The 20,341-nt window shown below is 35.2% G+C and overlaps 1 protein-coding gene across 2 annotated transcripts in view; it reads left to right on the forward strand.

The window, feature by feature from the left end:
• KCNT2 (potassium sodium-activated channel subfamily T member 2) overlaps window positions 1-20,341 on the forward strand; it is a 435,264-nt gene that overhangs the window by 201,285 nt on the left and 213,638 nt on the right. For both annotated transcript variants that reach the window (XM_061382138.1, XM_061382137.1), the window contains exon 9: window positions 18,854-19,034. In XM_061382138.1, the coding sequence (XP_061238122.1) occupies window positions 18,854-19,034 (181 nt within the window). The remainder of the gene's footprint in view (window positions 1-18,853; window positions 19,035-20,341) is intronic.

A 20,341-nucleotide genomic window follows, 5' to 3' on the forward strand; every position in this document is an offset into this window, starting at 1 on the left:
TTGAAACTAATATAATTATTTTCCATGATTATTTTTGATCCATGGGAGCATGTTAAGCTTTTGAGTATATGTGCATACACTTCCATCATGTTTATTATAATTCAAAATAATTCCTGAAACTTTTTCTTTTTTTTTTTTACTTGAAACTTTTAAAAAGTTAAACATAAAAATAAAGTGTGTATGTTACAATATATTCAGGTAAAATAAGCATGGAATTTTCTTTCTTTTAGATAACTTTATTATTTATTAGTTTTAAGCTGAAACACAAGGAAGCCTGGTGTACTTCAGTCTATGGGGTCACAAAGAGTCGGAAGGACTGAACGACTGAGCGTTATTCTGTTATTCTGTTATCCTCCCCCTCCCCCCAATGCACTTGGATCACAACAGGAAACAAAAATAATTATGAGGCTTTCCATGGGCTGGCCATGCCTGCCTCTTTGACCTCAACTTACACTGTATTTCCCTTGAACCATGGGGCTGCCACACCACTGCTTTTGATATTATGACGATTCCTGACTTGAGTTTTCTAAACAGTCTTTGTCTTGTGTAATCTCCACTTAGCTTTTGTCATCCTTAAGGTCTCAGCTCATATGTTAAATCCTTAATGGAACCTTTCTTAACAACTCAGTCAAAAGTCCTGACAACTCTGCTGTACCATCCACAACCAGTGGGTCTTCTGTTATTTTCAGTCATTTGCCTTTATCAGAAATTAGAGTTATTTCCTTTTACTTATATAAAATGGGTTATGGAGGTGGGTCAAGAAAGATCTCACTGTGATTTATGTCAGAGAGTGTTCTACCTATGTTTTCCTCTAAGAGTTTTATATTTTATACCATAATTCAAAAGGCCACATGCACCCCAGTGTTCACTGCAGCACTGTTTACAATAACCAGGACATAGAAGCAGCCTAAATGTCCATCCACAGAGGAATGGATAAAGAAGATGTGGCATATATATATGAAAACAATAGAATATTACTAAGCCATAAAAGGAACAAAATTGAGTCGTTGCATGGATGAACAAAATTGAGTCAGTTGTATGGATGAACCTAGAGACTGTGAGACAGAGTGAAGTAAGTCAGAAAGAGAAAAACAATTATTAATATGCATTGATGCATATATGTAGAATCTAGAAACATGGGTTAGATGATCTTATTGGCAAAGCAGAAACAATGACACAGAGGAAGAGAACAAATGTATGGACATCAAGGGAGGTAAGGACAGGTAGGATGAATGAGAAGATTGGGATTGACTAATATACACTGTAGATACTGTGCTTAAAACAGCTACCTAGTGAGAATCTACTGTACATCTTAGTGAATGCTCAGTGTTCTGTGGTGATTAAACAGGAAAGAAATCCAGAAAAGAGGGGATATCTGTTTATGTACAGCTGATTCAATTTGCTGTACTGCAAAAACTAACACAACAATGTAAAGTAACTATACTCCAATAAAAATTAATTTAAAAATAAATAAAAATAAAATAGGTTTTGGAATGATACTGTTTATACAGTGAGTCTGGGATAAACTACTTGATTGAAGATATAAAATATAAAACTGATTTTAAGTTCAATCATATCTAAAGATACAAACACTAAAGGATACTTTATAGATTATTCTCCTAGACTAACTTTGATTTGCACCTTGCCACACCTACTTAAAACACAAATCAAAATATTCTAGATGTTTACATTGCAGGTGGTTAAAAGACAGATTGTTGTAAAATGACTCGTGTTACATGAATCTTTTTCTCTTTGCAGGACCTAAGTGGAAGATATTGTAGACAAATTTATCACTCAGGAAAGACAGCATAGCTTAGCCAAATTTCATCTTATTTGGGACGTTCACTTAGTTAATTAGCAGCTAAGTAACTTATTAGTCCTTTAGTTAACTAGATTGTAAATTTGGTTGCCTTTTGGTATAGGGAAGATTTAGAACCCTAAATTTAAATTAGCAAAATACTTTGAGGCAACTAGTTTCCATTCTGATTATTCTCTTAAACAAAGCATGTATAATTTCACAGTTTTCTTAGAGCAGGCTTGTTTTATTTGATTTCTACAGAGTTGGGAGAGGAGAAGAGAAACTTAATTATATTACTAGTGTTCCCTCTTATAAGGGTAGATACCCTTGGTCAAGGGTTGAATTCTTTCCTCACTGAAATGCTACCTCTGGAGAAAACGGCATGGATGGGACAAGTTGTTATCAAACCAGTGTGCCAGGGTACACCTGTATGTTCCAGAACTTCCCCAGCAAGGACATTGAAGTTATACTATTCTGTGACATTCATAATTGCCAAGAATGAGGATAAAAGGAATTAGGATAATGTCTCAAATAAAATTCTGAGCTGAATCGGTTTCATCATGAGTACTAATGAAAAGAAATGGCATATTTATTGTATATGTTCTACCCTGAAAGTGTTATCATTTTGCTTAGTGAACTTTTTTTCGTATGCCAAAAAATACAAAATCAAAGATTTTCTTGAATGGTAGTACCTTAATTGCTAGTGGTAAAGAACCCACCTGCCAATGCAGGAGACTCAAGAGTTGCAGGTTCAATCCCTAGGTTGAGAAGATCCCCTGGAGGAGGGCATGGCAACCAATTCCAGTATTCTTGCTTGGAGGGGGCAGAGGAGCCTGGCGGGCTACCGTCCATAGGGTCACAAAGAGTCAGACACACTGAAACGACTTAGCATGCACATACTTTAATTGCAATATTAATTCCTAGTTTAATCCTTGAGCATAAATAATCTGATATGGGAAAGGTCACACAACTTTTTTTAAAAAAATTGAAGCCATAGGAGCAAACTGTGCTAATGCAAATTATGTTTCCAGTAAATTTCTTGGGTTTAAAATGTGTCATTGACCTCCTGAAACTGTTCTTTGAACAATTTGATCGATAAGAAAAACAGTTGTCATTTCCAGTGAAAGAGAAAAATAATTATTTACCTAGGACACCATTCTACATAGATAACTGATACATCTGTTGTTAGCTTACAATCAATAAATAACCATCAATTAGTTGAATGCTTAGATGAACCCATCAGATACCTTTCAAGAGTATTCTGACTCACATATGGTAATATTTGTGTATTATAGACTTTTTTTAATATTATACTCTATGAAACAGATATAACAGATTGCCATCTCTTAGGGGAAATTTTTCAATTGCTTTTAAGCAGAGATTAAATATTATGAATGCAAAAGTGTTACCACTATGACAAAGCTTTTCTGTTAATGAACATGATAACAATATTACATTTAAAATACTGGATTCAAGTACATCATTACATAAAAATAAGAGCCACTTTTGCTATGAGAGAAATTCCCAGTCTTCACTGTGAAGTAACGTTTAAGGTCTATGTTTTCTTTTAGTTTTAGTGACTATAAAGTTTGGATCACTTCAGATAGTATAAGGCTTAATTTGTGCCTTACTTGATATCCAGAGATTGTTGACTAATGACTGAATATTTCGGTTTAATCTTGTTATGTGACAAAAACTATTAGCAAGATATTCCTGGGGAAACACATTAAATGAGTATAAATCGGCCTAAATTAACAGATATGTATTTGACCCTATTACCTATGTGCAGAAACGTATAACCTAGTGTTTACTTACTAACTTCTTGACAGTAAAATTGAAATCCATTGTAAATCAATTATTTTCTGAAAAGAATCTGGAGATATATATATATATATATATATGCTTTATGAATCTATATTTCAATATATAGTAAGAATTAAAAGGTGTGTAAGCTAATATTTGATTGTCATAAGCTTCATTTTGGGGAATGGAATAAGATATATATATATATATATATATACACACATATATATATATATATATATATTTTTTTTTTTTTTTTTTTAATCAAGCAAGAAAAGTAAGTTGCAGGCAAGAGCTCACAACCTAGAAAATGCTTTAGGACTGAATTTAGTAGCTTTGGTACACCCATTATTTCCTCTGCTCAGAGTTGGAACTCTAGTGATTTGCATGGACAATGTCTTAAGGGTGATTTGTCAGCCTGGAGGCTGAGAGTCTAGTGTAAATGTAGTTGCTTCTTGGAAGGAAAAACCATAACCACTCAGGGTATCAGCAGACTTTTATTAATAACCTCAACACTACTCGATTTGATCACATCATTCATTCTCTTGCTTAAATTTCTCCTTTTGTGTCTTCAGAATATAAATTCTTTGGTGTTATATATAAAGCAATTTATAATTTGTCCTGTCTTACCTCACTGACTTTAGTTTCCCTTATTTGCCTTCCTCTAAAGGCTATCATGTAGCCAGACTGCACTATAGTGAAGGTCTTCACGGTTGAGCTTTTCATGCAAGATTCTTTTTTATCTTTTTTGTAACCAGTAGAAGTTATTTTGAACTGTTCATGACTCAATTGTAAAGCTTTTCCTATCAAGAATACTGGTTTTTTTGTTGTTTTTTTTTTTAAGAAAATATGGTTAGGAAGAAAAAGTGTAAATTAAGAGGAAAGAAAAATGGACATCATACTTTTTGTTTTAATTTTTTTTAATTTAAGACTTAAAAACAGGGCAAAATGGAATATGATCTTTAGAACTATTGACTTTATTCTATTACTGGAAAAGGAGAAACTGTCAATTTAGGACGGATCTCTGAAATCACAGTAAGACTCTGAAAGCTGGGGTAAGTCACTGGCTTTCATATTTTCAGTATTCTAACATTAAACATCATTTAATATATCCCCATTTTAAAGTCACAAAAATGTACATGAAGAACAATTTACACACCCATGAGAGTTATGAACATGCATTGGGCATATGAAACACACACACGCACATACCCCATAGGTACATACACAGATATATACACTCTTATTATGTCTTTGTCCTTTACTATAGCATTTCATTAAATGATGTATTGTCTCAGTAGCCAGTCCTTGGTCCTTTCATTTTATTTTTATTTTTCATCTAGGACTATATCATATTTTAGTTATATTTTCTGCAATCCCATAAATATCTCATATAAACCACAGCATAGCATGTGTCCAAACACAGTAAAAATCTAAGGATGGCTATTAAGTCTGTGAAAAATTCTCATCAGGGACCCATTATCAGGTATCACCAGTTTCAATCATCAATATCTGATGATTTTCAAATTATTTTTACAAATTAACATAAAAGGAATTAAAATTTTTTCTAGCCATGTAGTTGGCAAGAAGGTATTATTTGGTTATTTCTGCCCCTGCATAACTGGACTGCAAGAATTTGTTGAACATAGCAGCTTAGCCCTTTAGGGAAGTGGTGCCTTAAGTCTGGAGACCTTTTCAAACTTGTTTCTCCTTTGAGCATTTGTCATCTGATCCCACAAGACCATTAGCAGAAATTGCCCTTTGTACATTTTCAGCTTTTTCTTGTTATGAGTCTTTCTTTCAGTATATTTGTTACTATGCACAGAAAGACAAGAGAACAGATCTCTTGGATCTTGCAGAACAGGGATTAGTAAGTGTTTTGTGTGGCAAAATTTAGTCTGGGACTTGCTCTTGCTATATCATGATTGGCAGCAGGGTTGTTACAGAGGCAGTCTGACACTCCACCTTCTTCTCTTCATTGGAGGTTACAAATGTGCACCAGGAAGAACTTAGTAACTGTGAACAGACACATTGTCTTAGTCCAGTTTCTATGGTTTTTATTACATAGTTATATGTTTTGTAGTTAGCTGTTTCTATGGCATTTTCTCTTCAATTCCTCAAACTAAATATGCCTAAAAGCAAATTTATGCTGTTTCTTCCCCCAAATTGGCCATAACTCTGAAATAGCAGCCACTGTCCATTTTTTAGATCATTCAATGGAATCATTCTTAACACCTCCTTTTCTCATGTCACACAATACCTGATTTTTTAAAATCCCATGCATTTTACTTCCTAAATATCCTACAATTGTTCCTACTTCTCTTCCTCTCAATCATCACCTCATTCATCTAAAGTGTTACGACCTCCTTATGGGAACAGCCTTACTAATGGGTTACCTGTTTCCACTCCAAACCGTTCATCTCATGACTACCACAGCAATCGTTGGGAAATACAAATACAATTGTGTCACCACTTGCTTAATGCTTGTTAAAGATTTCCCATGTGCTGTGAGCTGAATACAGAACTTGTTATGATGTTCTCAATTTCCTGCACCAGTGGGATTTCCCCCATCTTTTTTTTATTTATCTCACATCCTTGATCTTTGCTCAGAAGTCATGCTTTTTCACCCCACATCTTTGTCTATCAGACTAGACCCCCTTCCTAAAATTCTCTGCCTTCTCTGCAGGCCAAAGTCAGACTCACCTTTTAGTGTTTATGTAAACATCACTTTTTCACTGAACCTGACTCACCTGATTAGGTTGAATTCTATTGTTATAGGAAATCTTAGCACTAGAGGGTCTCCTATGTTATTTATATATTTTTGTATTAGTCATCACTTTCTATCTCTTCCACTGCACTGAAACTCCCATCAAGGAAGTATTCTTGCAGGTTTTTCTATACCATTTTCTCCCCCAGTACCTGGTACTGTGCCTAAATCTTTGAGTTGTTGTCATTCAGTTGCCAAATTGTGTCTGACTTTTCTCAACCCCATGGAGCACGCCAGGCTCCCTGTCCCTCACTATCTCCTGGAGTTTGCACTCACTAAATAGGAGAACTAATAAATAAATGTAAGCACTTCTCACATGAATATGATCTACAATACAGTGGAAATAAACTTACAAGCACTTTATTGAAGCTTCAGGAGAGAAAAACCCTGAGAGCTTTCCAGAAAGCAAAGAGTAATAAATAAAAAATGCTTTCACTAGATTAATAAAATATAAGATGATTAAGCACCATGTTGTCTTTATTTGCTCTCTTATTCATGCTATTTTGTTTCAAAAATATGAACATAGTTTTAATAGCTTCCTGCTGGGGATACAGTTCCCCATTTTTTCCAGTAAGAGTTTAATCTCCGAATTTTGAAGTCTCCTAAAATGAGATTTTCAAGAAAAGATCATTCTGATTTTACAAGATTCTTCTCTATAGGTAACTTATTACCTATAACCATAAGCCATAATGATGTCATTTCTTTGTTTTCACCTAGTTCAATCTGTCTAATCATCTTTCTTATCCCACTGCCTCGTTTCTTTGTTTCCTTTGTTCACTATTTATAGTAGAAAATACATTTTACATTGACACACAGTATCCATTTTTAATAAATAATTATGGATGAATATAAATATATGCTCAGCATATAACCTGAGAAACATAGAACAATATTACATGATTTTAAAAAACCCTGCATGAATATATGTGCATGTGTGTGTACTCAGCTGCTTCAATCATGTCCTACTCTTTGCTACCCTGTGGATAATAGCCTGCCAAACTCCTCTGTCCATGGAATTTTCCAGGCAAGATTCCTGGAGTGGGTTACATAGCTTTCTCCAGAGGACATATGTATATAATACATACACACACATATATGTGCTGATAATGGCCCATAGGCTTATGAGTCTATCAGTAACTTACAAAGACTGTTGAGCTGATGTTTTTATTCTGTTTTGGTCATTAATGATGAAAGAAGAGAAAATGTAATAAATGGAAACTTAATGTAAATTCATTAAAAGAAATATATTCTATAAGACAGATAGTAGACAATGTGGAATCTTTTTTTAATATAAATTTATTTATTTTAATTGGAGGCTAATTACTCTGAAGTATTTAATGTAAGGAAGAACATTTGTCATTACGTTATGGTTGGTGTAGCGTACAGCATTACATGGTTTCTAACTTGTAGGCTGGTAATCTTTCTTTCATTAGGTGAGTGAAAGAGGAAAAAAGTATACTTTAAAGTATGTAAATTAAGATGTTAGCTTTTCTAAAAGGAGGAATATATGGTGAAAGTGAGACTTAAGAAATAAAATTTACATTAGTTTTTTTCCTAGGGGTAATTAAAAATTAAATGTTTGGCATTATGGCTTTGTATATTTAGTGTAAAATGAAGCTAATCCTTTTTAAATTGACGTGAATATGATTTTTGCATAGATGTTTAAACAGTTTCTTTATAATAATCCTGAGTAAATTTTAACAGTATTTCAGTTAACAAAAAAGTATAATTTATAATTTTGAATGAGATAAAATGTGGAGTCTTCCTTTTCATATGACATGCTCAATTTGGTGATCCACGTTTAAAGAATTGCAGTGCTTATGAAAAACTTTGTCCTATTCCTTTAACTTCTTTGTGAGCAGGAAGAGATGGCTTTTCTTTGTATATCCAGTGCTCGGTTTGGTTGCTATGGACCTGTATTTATAAATTGTAGGAAGTCAGTAAAGACCAAAGCATTATATGTGAAGCATATTGATTTTTGTGAATCTTTGGAAGGAATGGTGGGTCATTCTAAAGTACATATTTATGGATTTTAAGATGGGCTTCCCTAGTAGCTCAGATGGTAAAGAATCTGCCTGTGATGTGGCAGACCTGGGTTCCATCCCTGGGTTTGGAAGAGCCGCTGGAGAAAGGAAAGGCTACCCACTCCCTGTATAGTCCAGGGAGTCTCAAGTAGTTGTACATGACGGGGCAACTTTCACTTTCATGGATTTTTAAGTAATATTGAATTAAGATAAAGGGTAGATATGGAGCACCTTTAAAATGTTGCACTTTAAAATTACATCTTTTGATCTCAATTAAAAAAGACAGGGGGAAAGAAAAGAAAAGTAAAAACCTCCAGGAACTGATAGTTTCATTGTTACATTTCTTCAAGGAACAGTAAGTACAGTTCAGTTCAGTTCAGTCGCTGTCGTGTACGACTCTTTGCGACCCCATGAATTGCAGCACGCCAGGCCTCCCTGTCCATCACCAACTCCTGGAGTTTACTCAGACTCACGCCCACGAGTCAGTGATGCCATCCAGCCATCTCATCCTCTGTTGTCCCCTTCTCCTCTTGCCTCCAATCCCTCCCAGCATCAGAGTCTTTTCTAATGAGTCAACTCTTCGCATGAGGTGGCCAAAGTACTGGAGTTTCAGCTTTAGCATCATTCCTTCCAAAGAAATCCCAGGGTTGATCTCCTTCAGAATGGACTGGTTGGATCTCCTTGCAGTCCAAGGGACTCTCAAGAGTCTTCTCCAACACCACAGTTCAAAAGCATCAATTCTTCGGCGCTCAGCCTTCTTCACAGTCCAACTCTCACATCCATACATGACCACAGGAAGTCCAGGGAAATATAATTCAGGAGATGGACGAAGGTACAAAGTTATCCACCTCATTTAATGATTAAGCTAAACATTTATTCTAAAATACTCAGAGCACAAACTATGAGTTGATGTTCTCACATTTTAGTTTATAAAACCCCAATACTTTGAGATGCTCTATCAAAAGCAAGAAATTTAGCAGATGTATTTGGTTTAATCTATTCGCAGAGATTTGCAATCAACATTAACTCATTAAAGGAACCTGAAAAATCCTTTACTAAATAAAATATCCTTAATTCAGAGTTACCAAATATATTTGACTGCAGACCCCTGTGTCTGGTACACATCTACTGCGAACTTGGCTTTTCAAGGGACATGTATTGAGATACAAAAGTCTAGCCTAAGAGAACTTTAAAAAGATAGATATAAAAATGCTATAGTAATGAACTGCCAAACTCCAATCACAGTGCATTTACATTAAGGACAACAGCAAAACAAAATACCAAACAAGCAAAAGGACAAATACTAAATATTACTAGCTCAAGGATAGAAAAGAGTAGAATGATACTAATTTCTCATGCATGTCTTTATTATTTGCCTTGTAATAATTGCATATTACTCTTTTTTGGAACTGAAAATATTAGAAGTGCACAAAAATTACCATCAGGTAAGGTTTATCCAAGGAGTGTAAGTATGACTTATTATAGGCATATGTCAATAACATAAGTTATTGTAATGAATTTGACATAATATCTTATAGGAGTGATATATTTAATATATCCAAAAATAAAATAGTTTACATTCCTCTCCTCCTGCAGAATTTTCCCTACTATGTCTTTTCTTATGCCTTCATTATCTGTTGCCTTTATTCCTTGATATCTATAAATCATATTGAAAATAAACAAATATTGGTTGAAAAGCAAACAGAACATTGTATTGCTCATGAGCTACATGTCATGCAGTCAGCCTTTATCCTTATTGATTATGGAAGTATTGAATGATATGAAATCTCCAGGGCATTTCTCTGTTTCTCGTGCATGTTGTTATTTTTGTTGTTTAGTTGCTAAGTGCTGTCAGACTCTTCTGCAACCCCATAGAGTGTATGTAGCCTGATAGCGTCTCTGTCCATGGGACTTCTCAGGCAAGAATACTGGAGTGGGTTGCCATTTCCTTCTCCAGGGGATCTTCTCGACCCAGGGGTTGAACGCCCTCATCTCCTCCATTGCTGGCAGATTCTTTACCACTCGGGAAGGTAGTAATCAAGTTCTGTGTTGGTATTTAAGACATATTTGATTAGTTGGCATTTTGTCCTCTACTCTGCATAGTTTAGATGCATGTCCACTTGGTTTAAAAAACAAAATAAAACTTGTCAAAGTCCATACTATAAAACTCCTCAAAAGATTTTTTTCTGTGACAGTGATCTTGAAAATAGTGCCACAAATCAATATTCATGTAAAACTAAATTGCATTAAGGCAGAAATAACTATGTGAAGGATTTTTGAAATTCCAGTTTAAGCTCAGTATTGTGAGTATTGACCAAAATTATGAAAAGCACATAAATATGTGTATGGCAAGAATTATTTGCTTCTCAAAATGAATTGAGTTTCTAAAACTGGGTATAGTTAATCTTCATGAGATAGAAAATTCATGTTTTGTAAAATTAAATGTCTATTTAAATGATAGCAGTGAACGTGAGTTAATAAGTAAAATATAAAAAGAGAAAATTGTTTTTCAAAATATTATGATTTTAATATTTAAATCTTAAAATATTGCCATATACTGATGTACTTAGTAGTTACCTAAGTCAGTGAATTTTATAAATAGATACACATATAATATACATTATACAGTCTTTATATAATTACAATAGGATTTCTTTTATTTAAGCAATCTCAATGATAAGTAGTGCTTTTTTAAAACAAGTCGCTAGCCTGATATTGACAGTTTGACCTAGAAATAAAGTGTAATCTTTTTTTTTTCCCCTTCCTGCATTGCCAAGAATTAGTTGTCAGTTTCTGTAAATGACGATGGTGAGCCCTCCAAAGGTCAACTGATATCAGCCTGGCTATCTTTCTAAATAAAGATTATAGTTTTACCTTGCAAATTGCCTAACTCTTCTTTTGGCGCCCTCTTTGTTTCCCCATGTTTTTACTTCCCTTCTCAGGTCAGATTTATGGGGTGGAGAAAAGACTGGACATGGTTACAGGGACTCATTAATCCATGAGTGGCTTTCTGCCACTGACAAATCTGTTAGCACATCCACAGCAAAGAGAACAGGCAGGCTGTTTTCTCTTTCTCCACGGTCCTTGACTCTCCTGTTAATAGTACATTTACATTTCTCACAAGTGGAGAAGGCTTTTTAACACCTTTGTAGATTTACTGGATTCTTATATTTGAGTCTTTTTTGTGCTTCTTTTTCTTTTATCCTGGGATTGTCATATAAATAACAGAATTACTTATGAATTTATTCAAGGTTATTTGTCAGGCATTTCACAGAACATTAGCTCACTTAATTCTCAGAATAACCAAAGGAAGAAGTTGCTATTATTACATTTGCTTTTCAGTTGAGGAATATGAAGTTTAAAAAGTTTAAGTAGTTTTCCTAAGTTACTATTGATCAGTTTAGTTCAGTTCAGTTCAGTTGCTCAGTCGGGTCTGACTCTCCGCAACCCCATGAATCACAGCACGTCAGGCCTCCCTGTCCATCACCAACTCCCAGAGTCCACCCAAACCCATGTCCATTGAGTCAGTGATGCCATCCAACCATCTCATCCTCTGTCATCCCCTTCTCCTCCTGCCCTCAATCTTTCCCAGCATCGGGGTCTTTTCAAATGAGTCAGCTCTTCGCATCAGGTGGACAAAGTATTGGAGTTTCAGCTTCAGCATCAGTCCTTCCATTGAATATTCAGGACTGATTTCCTTTAGGATGGACTGGTTGGATCTCCTTGCAGTCCAAGGGACTCTCAACAGTCTTCTCCAACACCACAGTTCAAAAGCATCAATTCTTCAGTGCTCAGCTTTCTCTGTTGTCCAACTCTCACATCCATACATGACCAGTGGAAAAACCATAGCCTTGACTAGACGGCCTTTGTTGGCAAAGTAATATCTCTGCTTTTCAATGTGCTGTCTAGGTTGGTTATAGCATTCCTTCCAAAGACTAAGTGTCTTTTAATTTCATGGCTGCAGTCACCATTGCAGTGATTTTGGAGCCCCCCAAAATAAAGTCAGCCACTCTTTCCACTGTTTCCCCAATGTATTTGAAGTGATGGGACTGGATGCCATGATCTTAGTTTTCTGAATGTTGAGCTTTAAGCCAACATTTTCACTCTCCTCTTTCACTTTCAACAAGAGGCTCTTTAGTTCCTCTTCACTTTCTGACATAAAGGGTGGTGTCATCTGCATATCTAAGGTTATTGATATTTCTTCCAGCAATCTTGATCCCAGCTTGTTCTTCATCCAGCTCAATGTTTCTCATGATGTACTCTGCATATAAGTTAAATAAGGAGGGTGACAATATACAGTCTTGACGTACTCCTTTTCCTATTTGGAACCAGTCTGTTGTTCCATGTCTAGTTCTAACTGTTGCTTCCTGACCTACATACAGGTTTCTCAAGAGGCAGGTCAGGTGGTCTGTTATTCCCATCACTTGAAGGATTTTCCAATTTATTGTTATCCACACAGTCAAAGGCTTTGGCATAGTCAATAAAGCAGAAATAGATGTTTTTCTGAAACTCTCTTGCTTTTTCAATGATCCATCAGATGTTGATAATTTGATCTTTAGTTCCTCTGCCTTTTCTAAAGCCAGCTTAAACATCTGGAAATTCATGGTTCACGTGTTGCTAAAGCCTGGCTTGGAGAATTTAAGCATTACTTTACTAGTATGTGAGATGAGTGCAATTGTGTGGTAGTTCTTTGGCATTGCCTTTCTTTGGGATTGGAATGAAAACTGACCTTTTCCAGTCCCGTGGCCACTGCTGAGTTTTCCAAATTTGCTGGCATATCAAGTGCAGCACTTTCACAGCATTATCTTTTAGGATTTGAAATAGCTCGACTGGAATTTCATCACCTCCACTAGCTTTGTTCATAGTGATGCTTCCTAAGGCCCACTTGACTTCACATTCCAGGATGTCTGGCTCTAGATGAGTGATCACACCATCGTGGTTAGCTGGATCATGAAGATCTTTTTTGTAGAGTTCTTCTGTGTATTCTTATCATCTCTTCTTAATATCTTCTGCTTCTGTTGGGTCCATACCATTTCTGTCCTTTATTGAGCCCATCTTTGCATAAAGTGTTCTCTTGGTATCTCTGATTTTCTTGAAGAGATCTCTAGTCTTTCCCATTCTATTGTTTTCCTCTATTTCTTTGCATTAATCACTGAGGAAGGCTTTCTTATCGCTCCTTGCTATTCTTTGGAACTCTGCATTCAGATAGGTAAATCTTTCCTTTTCTTCTTTGTTTTTGGCTTCTCTTCTTTTCACAGCTATTTGTGAGGCCTCCTCAGACAGCCATTTTGCTTTTTTGCATTTCCTTTTCTTGGGGATGGTCTTGATCTCTGTCTCCTGTACAATGTCACGAACCTCCGTCATAGTTCATCAGGCACTCTATCAGATCAAGTATTGATCAAGTTGTGTATTGATCAAGTTATGAATAAATGTTTGATTATTACTTTATGATAGCATTGCCAGTGGTAATAGGGTTATAAAGTTGAAGTCAAACCATTTATTTTAGATTTTAGAAACATTTTTTGTGTAGACTAAGGTGTCATGGATCTGCATGTCTAACATACAGCACATACCTGGCACTAGTAAACCATTGATAAATAAATCTTTATGAATGAATTAGGTCACCCTTTTTCTATTATGAAACATTTTATTAAGATGTTATAGAACTTACTGGTTTTATAGAAATTATATTTAAATTAAAATTGATAGGTATTTTTTAGTAGAGAAATTATAAGAAAATTATATTCGTTTGCAGCTTTCCATTTCAGTCACTCAGTACAAATGAATCTGAGTAACTTGTATGCATATTAACTAAACAAAAAGGCAAATAGAACATGATGTGATATTGGTTTATTTTTAAATCTTAAATTGGAGCAATTTATTTAATTTCAAATGTTTCGGCAGGGCTTTTCAGGTTGTGCTAGTGGTAAAAGACACGACTGCCCATACAGGACACCTGGGTTCCATCCCTGGGTCGGGACAATTCCCCTGGGAGAGAGCATGGCAACCCACTTCCATATTCTTGGAGAATCCCATGGACAGAGGAGATTTGCATACTACAAGCCATAGGGTCACAAAGAGTTCCATGTGACTGAAGAGACAGCATGCACACATGGGATAATAAACTAAAATTCGGTTGGAGTTAGATATTCACTAAAATCAAGCATTTAAGTGAGCTTTTTGTCTTAAATTTATGGCCCAGTCACAAAACATTAAATTTGATCACTAGAAAATTTGAAGGTAAAAGAATGTTTACTATTATCCACCAGCTATGATTATCCTATTTCTATTTTCAATTCAGGATATAATTTAAGTAGTTTAACTCAAGCTTTGACTAATGGAAAAGATATATCTCTTTTTTAAGAAGACAAAATAGGATATTTCGATTATGAATGTGCTGTATTTGAGCACATTCTTGGATTTACTTTATCACAAAATCTGTGCCCAACATTAAAATCACTTCTGGGTACAGATGAAAACTAATAATTAACTGAAATTCATCAGTTATTATCAGGGAGAAAAGGCAGTTTTCATTTAATAATGTCTCGAAAGACATCTGTGAATGAAATACGATAACTCTCTATATTAAAATGGATTATAATCACCAAATAGCTTCAAATCCTTATGAAGCACATTGTTGGAGAAGGCAATGGCAACCCACTCCAGTACTCTTTCCTGGAAAATCCATGGACAGAGGAGCCCGGTGGGCTACAGTCCATGGGGTCAGTAAGAGTCGGACACAACTGATTGACTTCACTTTCACCTTTCACTTTCATGCATTGGAGAAGGAAATGGCAACCCACTTCAGTGTTCTTGCCTGGAGAATCCCAGGGATGTGGGAGCTTGGTGGGCTGCCGTCTATGGGGTCATACAGAGTTGGACACGACTGAAGTGACTTAGCAGCAGCAGCACATTGTAGCATTCACAGTGCTAGGAAAAAGAGCTAACATATCAGTGAAATATCAGTGTTTATGCATAATGCAATAAAAGGGTATTTCAAAGCTAAAAAACTGTCTTAACTTCAAGAATTATATAATAAAGTAACAGTAAACTATGTATCTACCTGTCCTGAAGGTTCCCTTTTACATTCCCTCAACAGAAGTAGTTGAATTATTGTTTAGATAGGTAATCTATGTGAATCTAAAAATATTTTTATTTGTAGAGTAATATAAGAGAAGTAATAGAAGAGTATTATAAGTTTTCCTATTTCTTTAAAACATTCCTAGTTCTATTGCCTATAACCAAAATAGTATGTAATAAGTTGTCAGATATGCTTAACATTCTCCACATGTTGCATACTGGTGCCCTACAGCTAGTATCAGACAGTGATGCTGTACCCATATAATGTGATTGGACTGTCTCTGCTTCCCCTGCCCTGCCTTTTTGTTAAACTTCCCCATGTATTAGTATTTACTTTTGTAAAATAAAAACATGCAACCAGTAATTTCAAAATACTTTTTAAATCTAATTTTGATAATTCTAGAAGAGATTTGAAAGATATTTGCTTAAATAGTATGAAGATCCTAACTCTGAAATTGATGTTAGCGCAAATTCTGCAAAATCCCCTTCTAAACTGTTTCTACCCTTCAAGTAATGTGATTCTTTGCATAAATAACAATTTTCAAAACTTAATGTGAAAATGAATTCCAACAATGAAGTTACGATTACAGTGTTTTGTAGGCAAATCTCTCTCTAATACTTGAGAGTAATTTGTTTCTTTTATAAAAGATAAGCTGGATACTTTTATTATTATAATGGTTATATGAGTAACCTGATTGACTTGACTTAGTATTAATGCGTGCAAAGTTCACTAACAGTGACATGAATGGGATTTCAAGAAAAGCTTTTGATTAGAAATAATGAAGTATAGCCAATTTAATTTAGTAATTTTTAATTATGCAATTTGCTTGCATATTACCCAAACAGAATGGGTTTCAATAAGTCAGTGCACTTCAAATTTCCCAAATTTTGTGTTTATCATGTTAAACAGTATTAACTGAACAAATGCTGGAGTTGCAAAAGTAAATTACGGAGGAGAATAAAACCCAATTTACTTGTTTATAAGAACTTGAATATTTCAAAAGGTGGTGGGAAAGTCATTTGATTCTTTTGAGAAAGAAGTATTTAGTCTTGCTCCTAAGTTATATTAGCTTCCACCATTAAGGCAATGGTCAGATAAATACATTTGTGTGCTTTTTCTTTTCTTTAGTGAACTGTACTTAGTTTATATCTTAACAGGCTAAAGAGCTTGGTCATTTAAATGTAGGCAACAGAAAAAAAATATATGTTACCTTCAGACTCTCATTCAGTAATTATTAGTGGACATCATTATGCTCTTGGAACTAATATAGGGGTTCAGGCAACATGAGTGAAGAAAGCACATGACTCTGTCCTAATATGACTCTTACAGAGGTTTATGGACAATCAGCATCAAACCCAACAAATGACTAAAACTTTTTTAAATTAAGCACAGTAAGAAAGACAAGGAGTATATATGATGTTTAGGTTAGAAGTAAAGACTTGAAGGAAGTGAGGAAATATCCATGAAATACCTGGGCAATATGGTCCAGCCAGAGAGAGTCGTCCATGACAAGACCCTGAATCTGGGTGATGCCTGTCATGTTGGTCAGAAAGTGAGAATGCCAGTGTAGCTGGGGCAGAGCAAACCACAGGGAGGAAACTAGTGAATCTACTGGAAAACTAGAAAAAACTAGAAACCTAGTCTGAAAGGCATAGGGAGGGGTCAGATGGAGGACTAGGCTAGAGACAAATATCATTAGATCACAAAGATCATTAGAGTTTAATCTTATATGGACTAGGGTTCCCTGTTCCAGGAGTTTAAGTAGAGAAATAACACGGCCTGACCCATGTTGTCATAGGCCAACTCTGGCTCATGTGCTGAGTATAAACTGTTGGGAAAATAAAGAATAAAAAAGTAGAGATATCTTAAAAGGCTGGACAAGGAATTTCTGTAGTTTAAACATTGAATAGCATATCTTCTTGGTCATCATAATCAAGCCATCTGTGTTTGTTCTGCATAGAAATTGGAAGGAAAATCTAGAAGTACACAGTGATTTCCTTTGACAGCTTTAGAGAGGTATAATTTACATGCCATAAAATTCATTCATGTTAAGTGTAGAATACAACCACGTTAATATATTTACAAATTTCTACAGTCATCACAAGTCTAGTTTTAGAACATTTTCATCATCTTATTCCCACCATTACTTCCAAGCAACCATTAATATGCTTTCTGTGTCTTTTCTGAACATTTCATGAAAACAGAATTATACAGTATATAGTCTTTTACATGTGACTTCTTTCACTCAGTGTCTTTCCATGGCTTATCATATTTTAACATGCATCAGTACTAGATTCCTTCTTATTTTATTGGTGATTTTTTAATGTTGCAAATCTCACTCCTCTCCAAGATTGCAAATATATGCATGTTTCATAGCCTCCTTTTTTTTTTTTTTTAAGCTAGTAGCAGTGCTATTTCTAATGCTATTTTAGCAATTCTACTTTGGGAAAACCTTGTAACATTTCTAGCTTCTCCCTTACTTTCATACCACCAATAGTTTTGTACAGATAATTGATGTACCGAAAGACTCCTTTTGAGAGTCACCTTGCCATGTTAACTCCTCAAGCCTTTCTTGTATACAGTGGTCCCTCTGTATTCCAAGTTCCCACATTTGTGGATTCAACTAATCACAGATTGAAAATATTAGGGAAGAAATTTCTGGGACATTCCAAAAGTCAGAAGTTGAATTTGCTGCATACTTGCGACTATTTGCATAGCATTTGCAACTTATTTACAACAAATTTTATAGCATTTGTATGGTATTGGGTATTATAAGTAATCTAGAGATGATTTAAAGTATATATGAAGATGTGCATAGGTTATATGCAAATACTATGTCATCTGAGTGACTAGAATGACTATGTCATTATATCTCCTGTGTCTCCCTGGGGGACCTGGAACCAACCCCTGGGGATATGGAGGGATGACTGTGAAGCAAATACACATGAAATATATACATATATATCTTTACCACACATATATAACTGAAAAATGTCTCTCTGTTAAAAAAGAAGACTACTGACTATTGCTATTTTGATGGGTAGTAGATCTAGTGGATTCTAGTGTCTGTGTTGCCTTGACATGCATTCAAAATGTTTATGTAAGTCACCCATGAAATTCCATCTATTCACTTTATATACTATTCAAATATGCTTTGTGATTTGGGGCTATAAATTTTGGCTACAAATAAAATAAGACTATTTCTCTTTGATGTAAGAAAAAACTTAAAAATATTTTCTCGAAGGAAAGTACTGAACCGTCCGTATACAATCCCAGCTACCAAGTGGCTTTATGAAGTGTGCTTTGGCTTTCAGAAGAATGATGAGAAGTAATGTGGCTGATTTGAAAGTTTTAACTGTAATCCACCTTTGTTTTTTTAGCATCTGTGGAATCCAACATCTGGAACGGATAGGAAAGAAGCTGAATCTTTTCGACTCCCTTTATTTCTGCATCGTGACATTTTCTACTGTGGGCTTTGGGGATGTCACTCCAGAAACGTGGTCGTCCAAGCTTTTTGTGGTTGCCATGATCTGTGTTGCTCTTGTGGTTCTCCCTATCCAGGTAAGCACCACTGTGTTAAATTTTATAGAAATGTGCTAAGTCTTATGAAATCAAATCTTCCACATTTAATAAAAAATACAGGGTGACTTATTAACTATATTAACGCATGCTCTTATACCATCTTGTCAATTATTAAAATTGTCTCCAAAATGCCTTTTTAAATTATATTAGAAACATGAGTTTTTTTCCCTTCTAGTCTCCACTGGTAGCTCACATTTCATTTCAGTTTTTTCAAGATGCTTTCTTTTACATATATTTACATTAATTATTGGATTGTAGGATAGTATAGTTTTTAATTATAGCATGTTTGTACAAGACAATAAACTTATGAAACATTGATTTCTTTTGATTCTCAAAACTACAACTAAAAGCCATATGTTGTCATGAATAAAAATTGATTGACTATGTTGGTCAACTAAAATAAAATCTGAAGATGATACATAGCTAACATGTAGCATTTTGGAGAATGGATAAGGAAGCAAAGGCACAGAGATATAAATGAGACTGAAGACACATAGAGACAATCTTCAACTTTTTCCTATAGTGAATTCTGGCTGTCAATGGGTGGGCAGGTCATAAACAGGATGTGGCCAACACAAATTAAAATGTATATTATATTATACAGCCATTTGACAAAGTTATTGAAATATCCTTTCCATAGATGTAAAAATGATCTTTCCACTCCTATCCAATCATGCACGCAATCCTCAATGACACCCCTCCCCCATACCCTCAGCATCCCTTTAATAACAGCTACTTCCTTGGTGGCTCAGTGGTAAAGAATCTGCCTGCCAATGCCCAAGACATTAGTTCAGTCCCTGAGTCTGGAAGATCCCCTGGAGAAGATGATGGGAACTCACTCCAATATTCTTGCTTGGAAAATCCCGTGGACAGAGAAGCCTTTGCAGTCCATGGAGTTGCAAAGAGTCAGACATGACTGAGCTTGCATGCATGCACTATAACTGGAACGTGGCCTTGTGTATGTGGTAAGGTTATCTCCCCTTGCAGGTGATGTGGGCTGAAGTTGACAGAAGAATGTGATAGAAAAACGTGAGACCTTTGTCTTTAACCAGGTGCATGACATATATGGCTGCATACTCTACTGGACAGAAAGCAGAAATGCAGACCTATTAGTGCCCTGTTATGATACAATAGGAAAATCTCATTATTGTTTCCTGAGAGACGTGAAGGCCCTGGGAGGGATTAGCAAGTCTGCAATTATCCTATGAAGAGTCTTGTTGAAGGGAACACTGATCATTTCAATCTCAAAGAGTTTCATCTAAGAAATTGAATCATACCCAGTAGAC

Source organism: Bos javanicus, chromosome 16 (assembly GCF_032452875.1).
Source record: "Bos javanicus breed banteng chromosome 16, ARS-OSU_banteng_1.0, whole genome shotgun sequence".
Taxonomy (NCBI): Eukaryota; Metazoa; Chordata; class Mammalia; order Artiodactyla; family Bovidae; genus Bos; species Bos javanicus.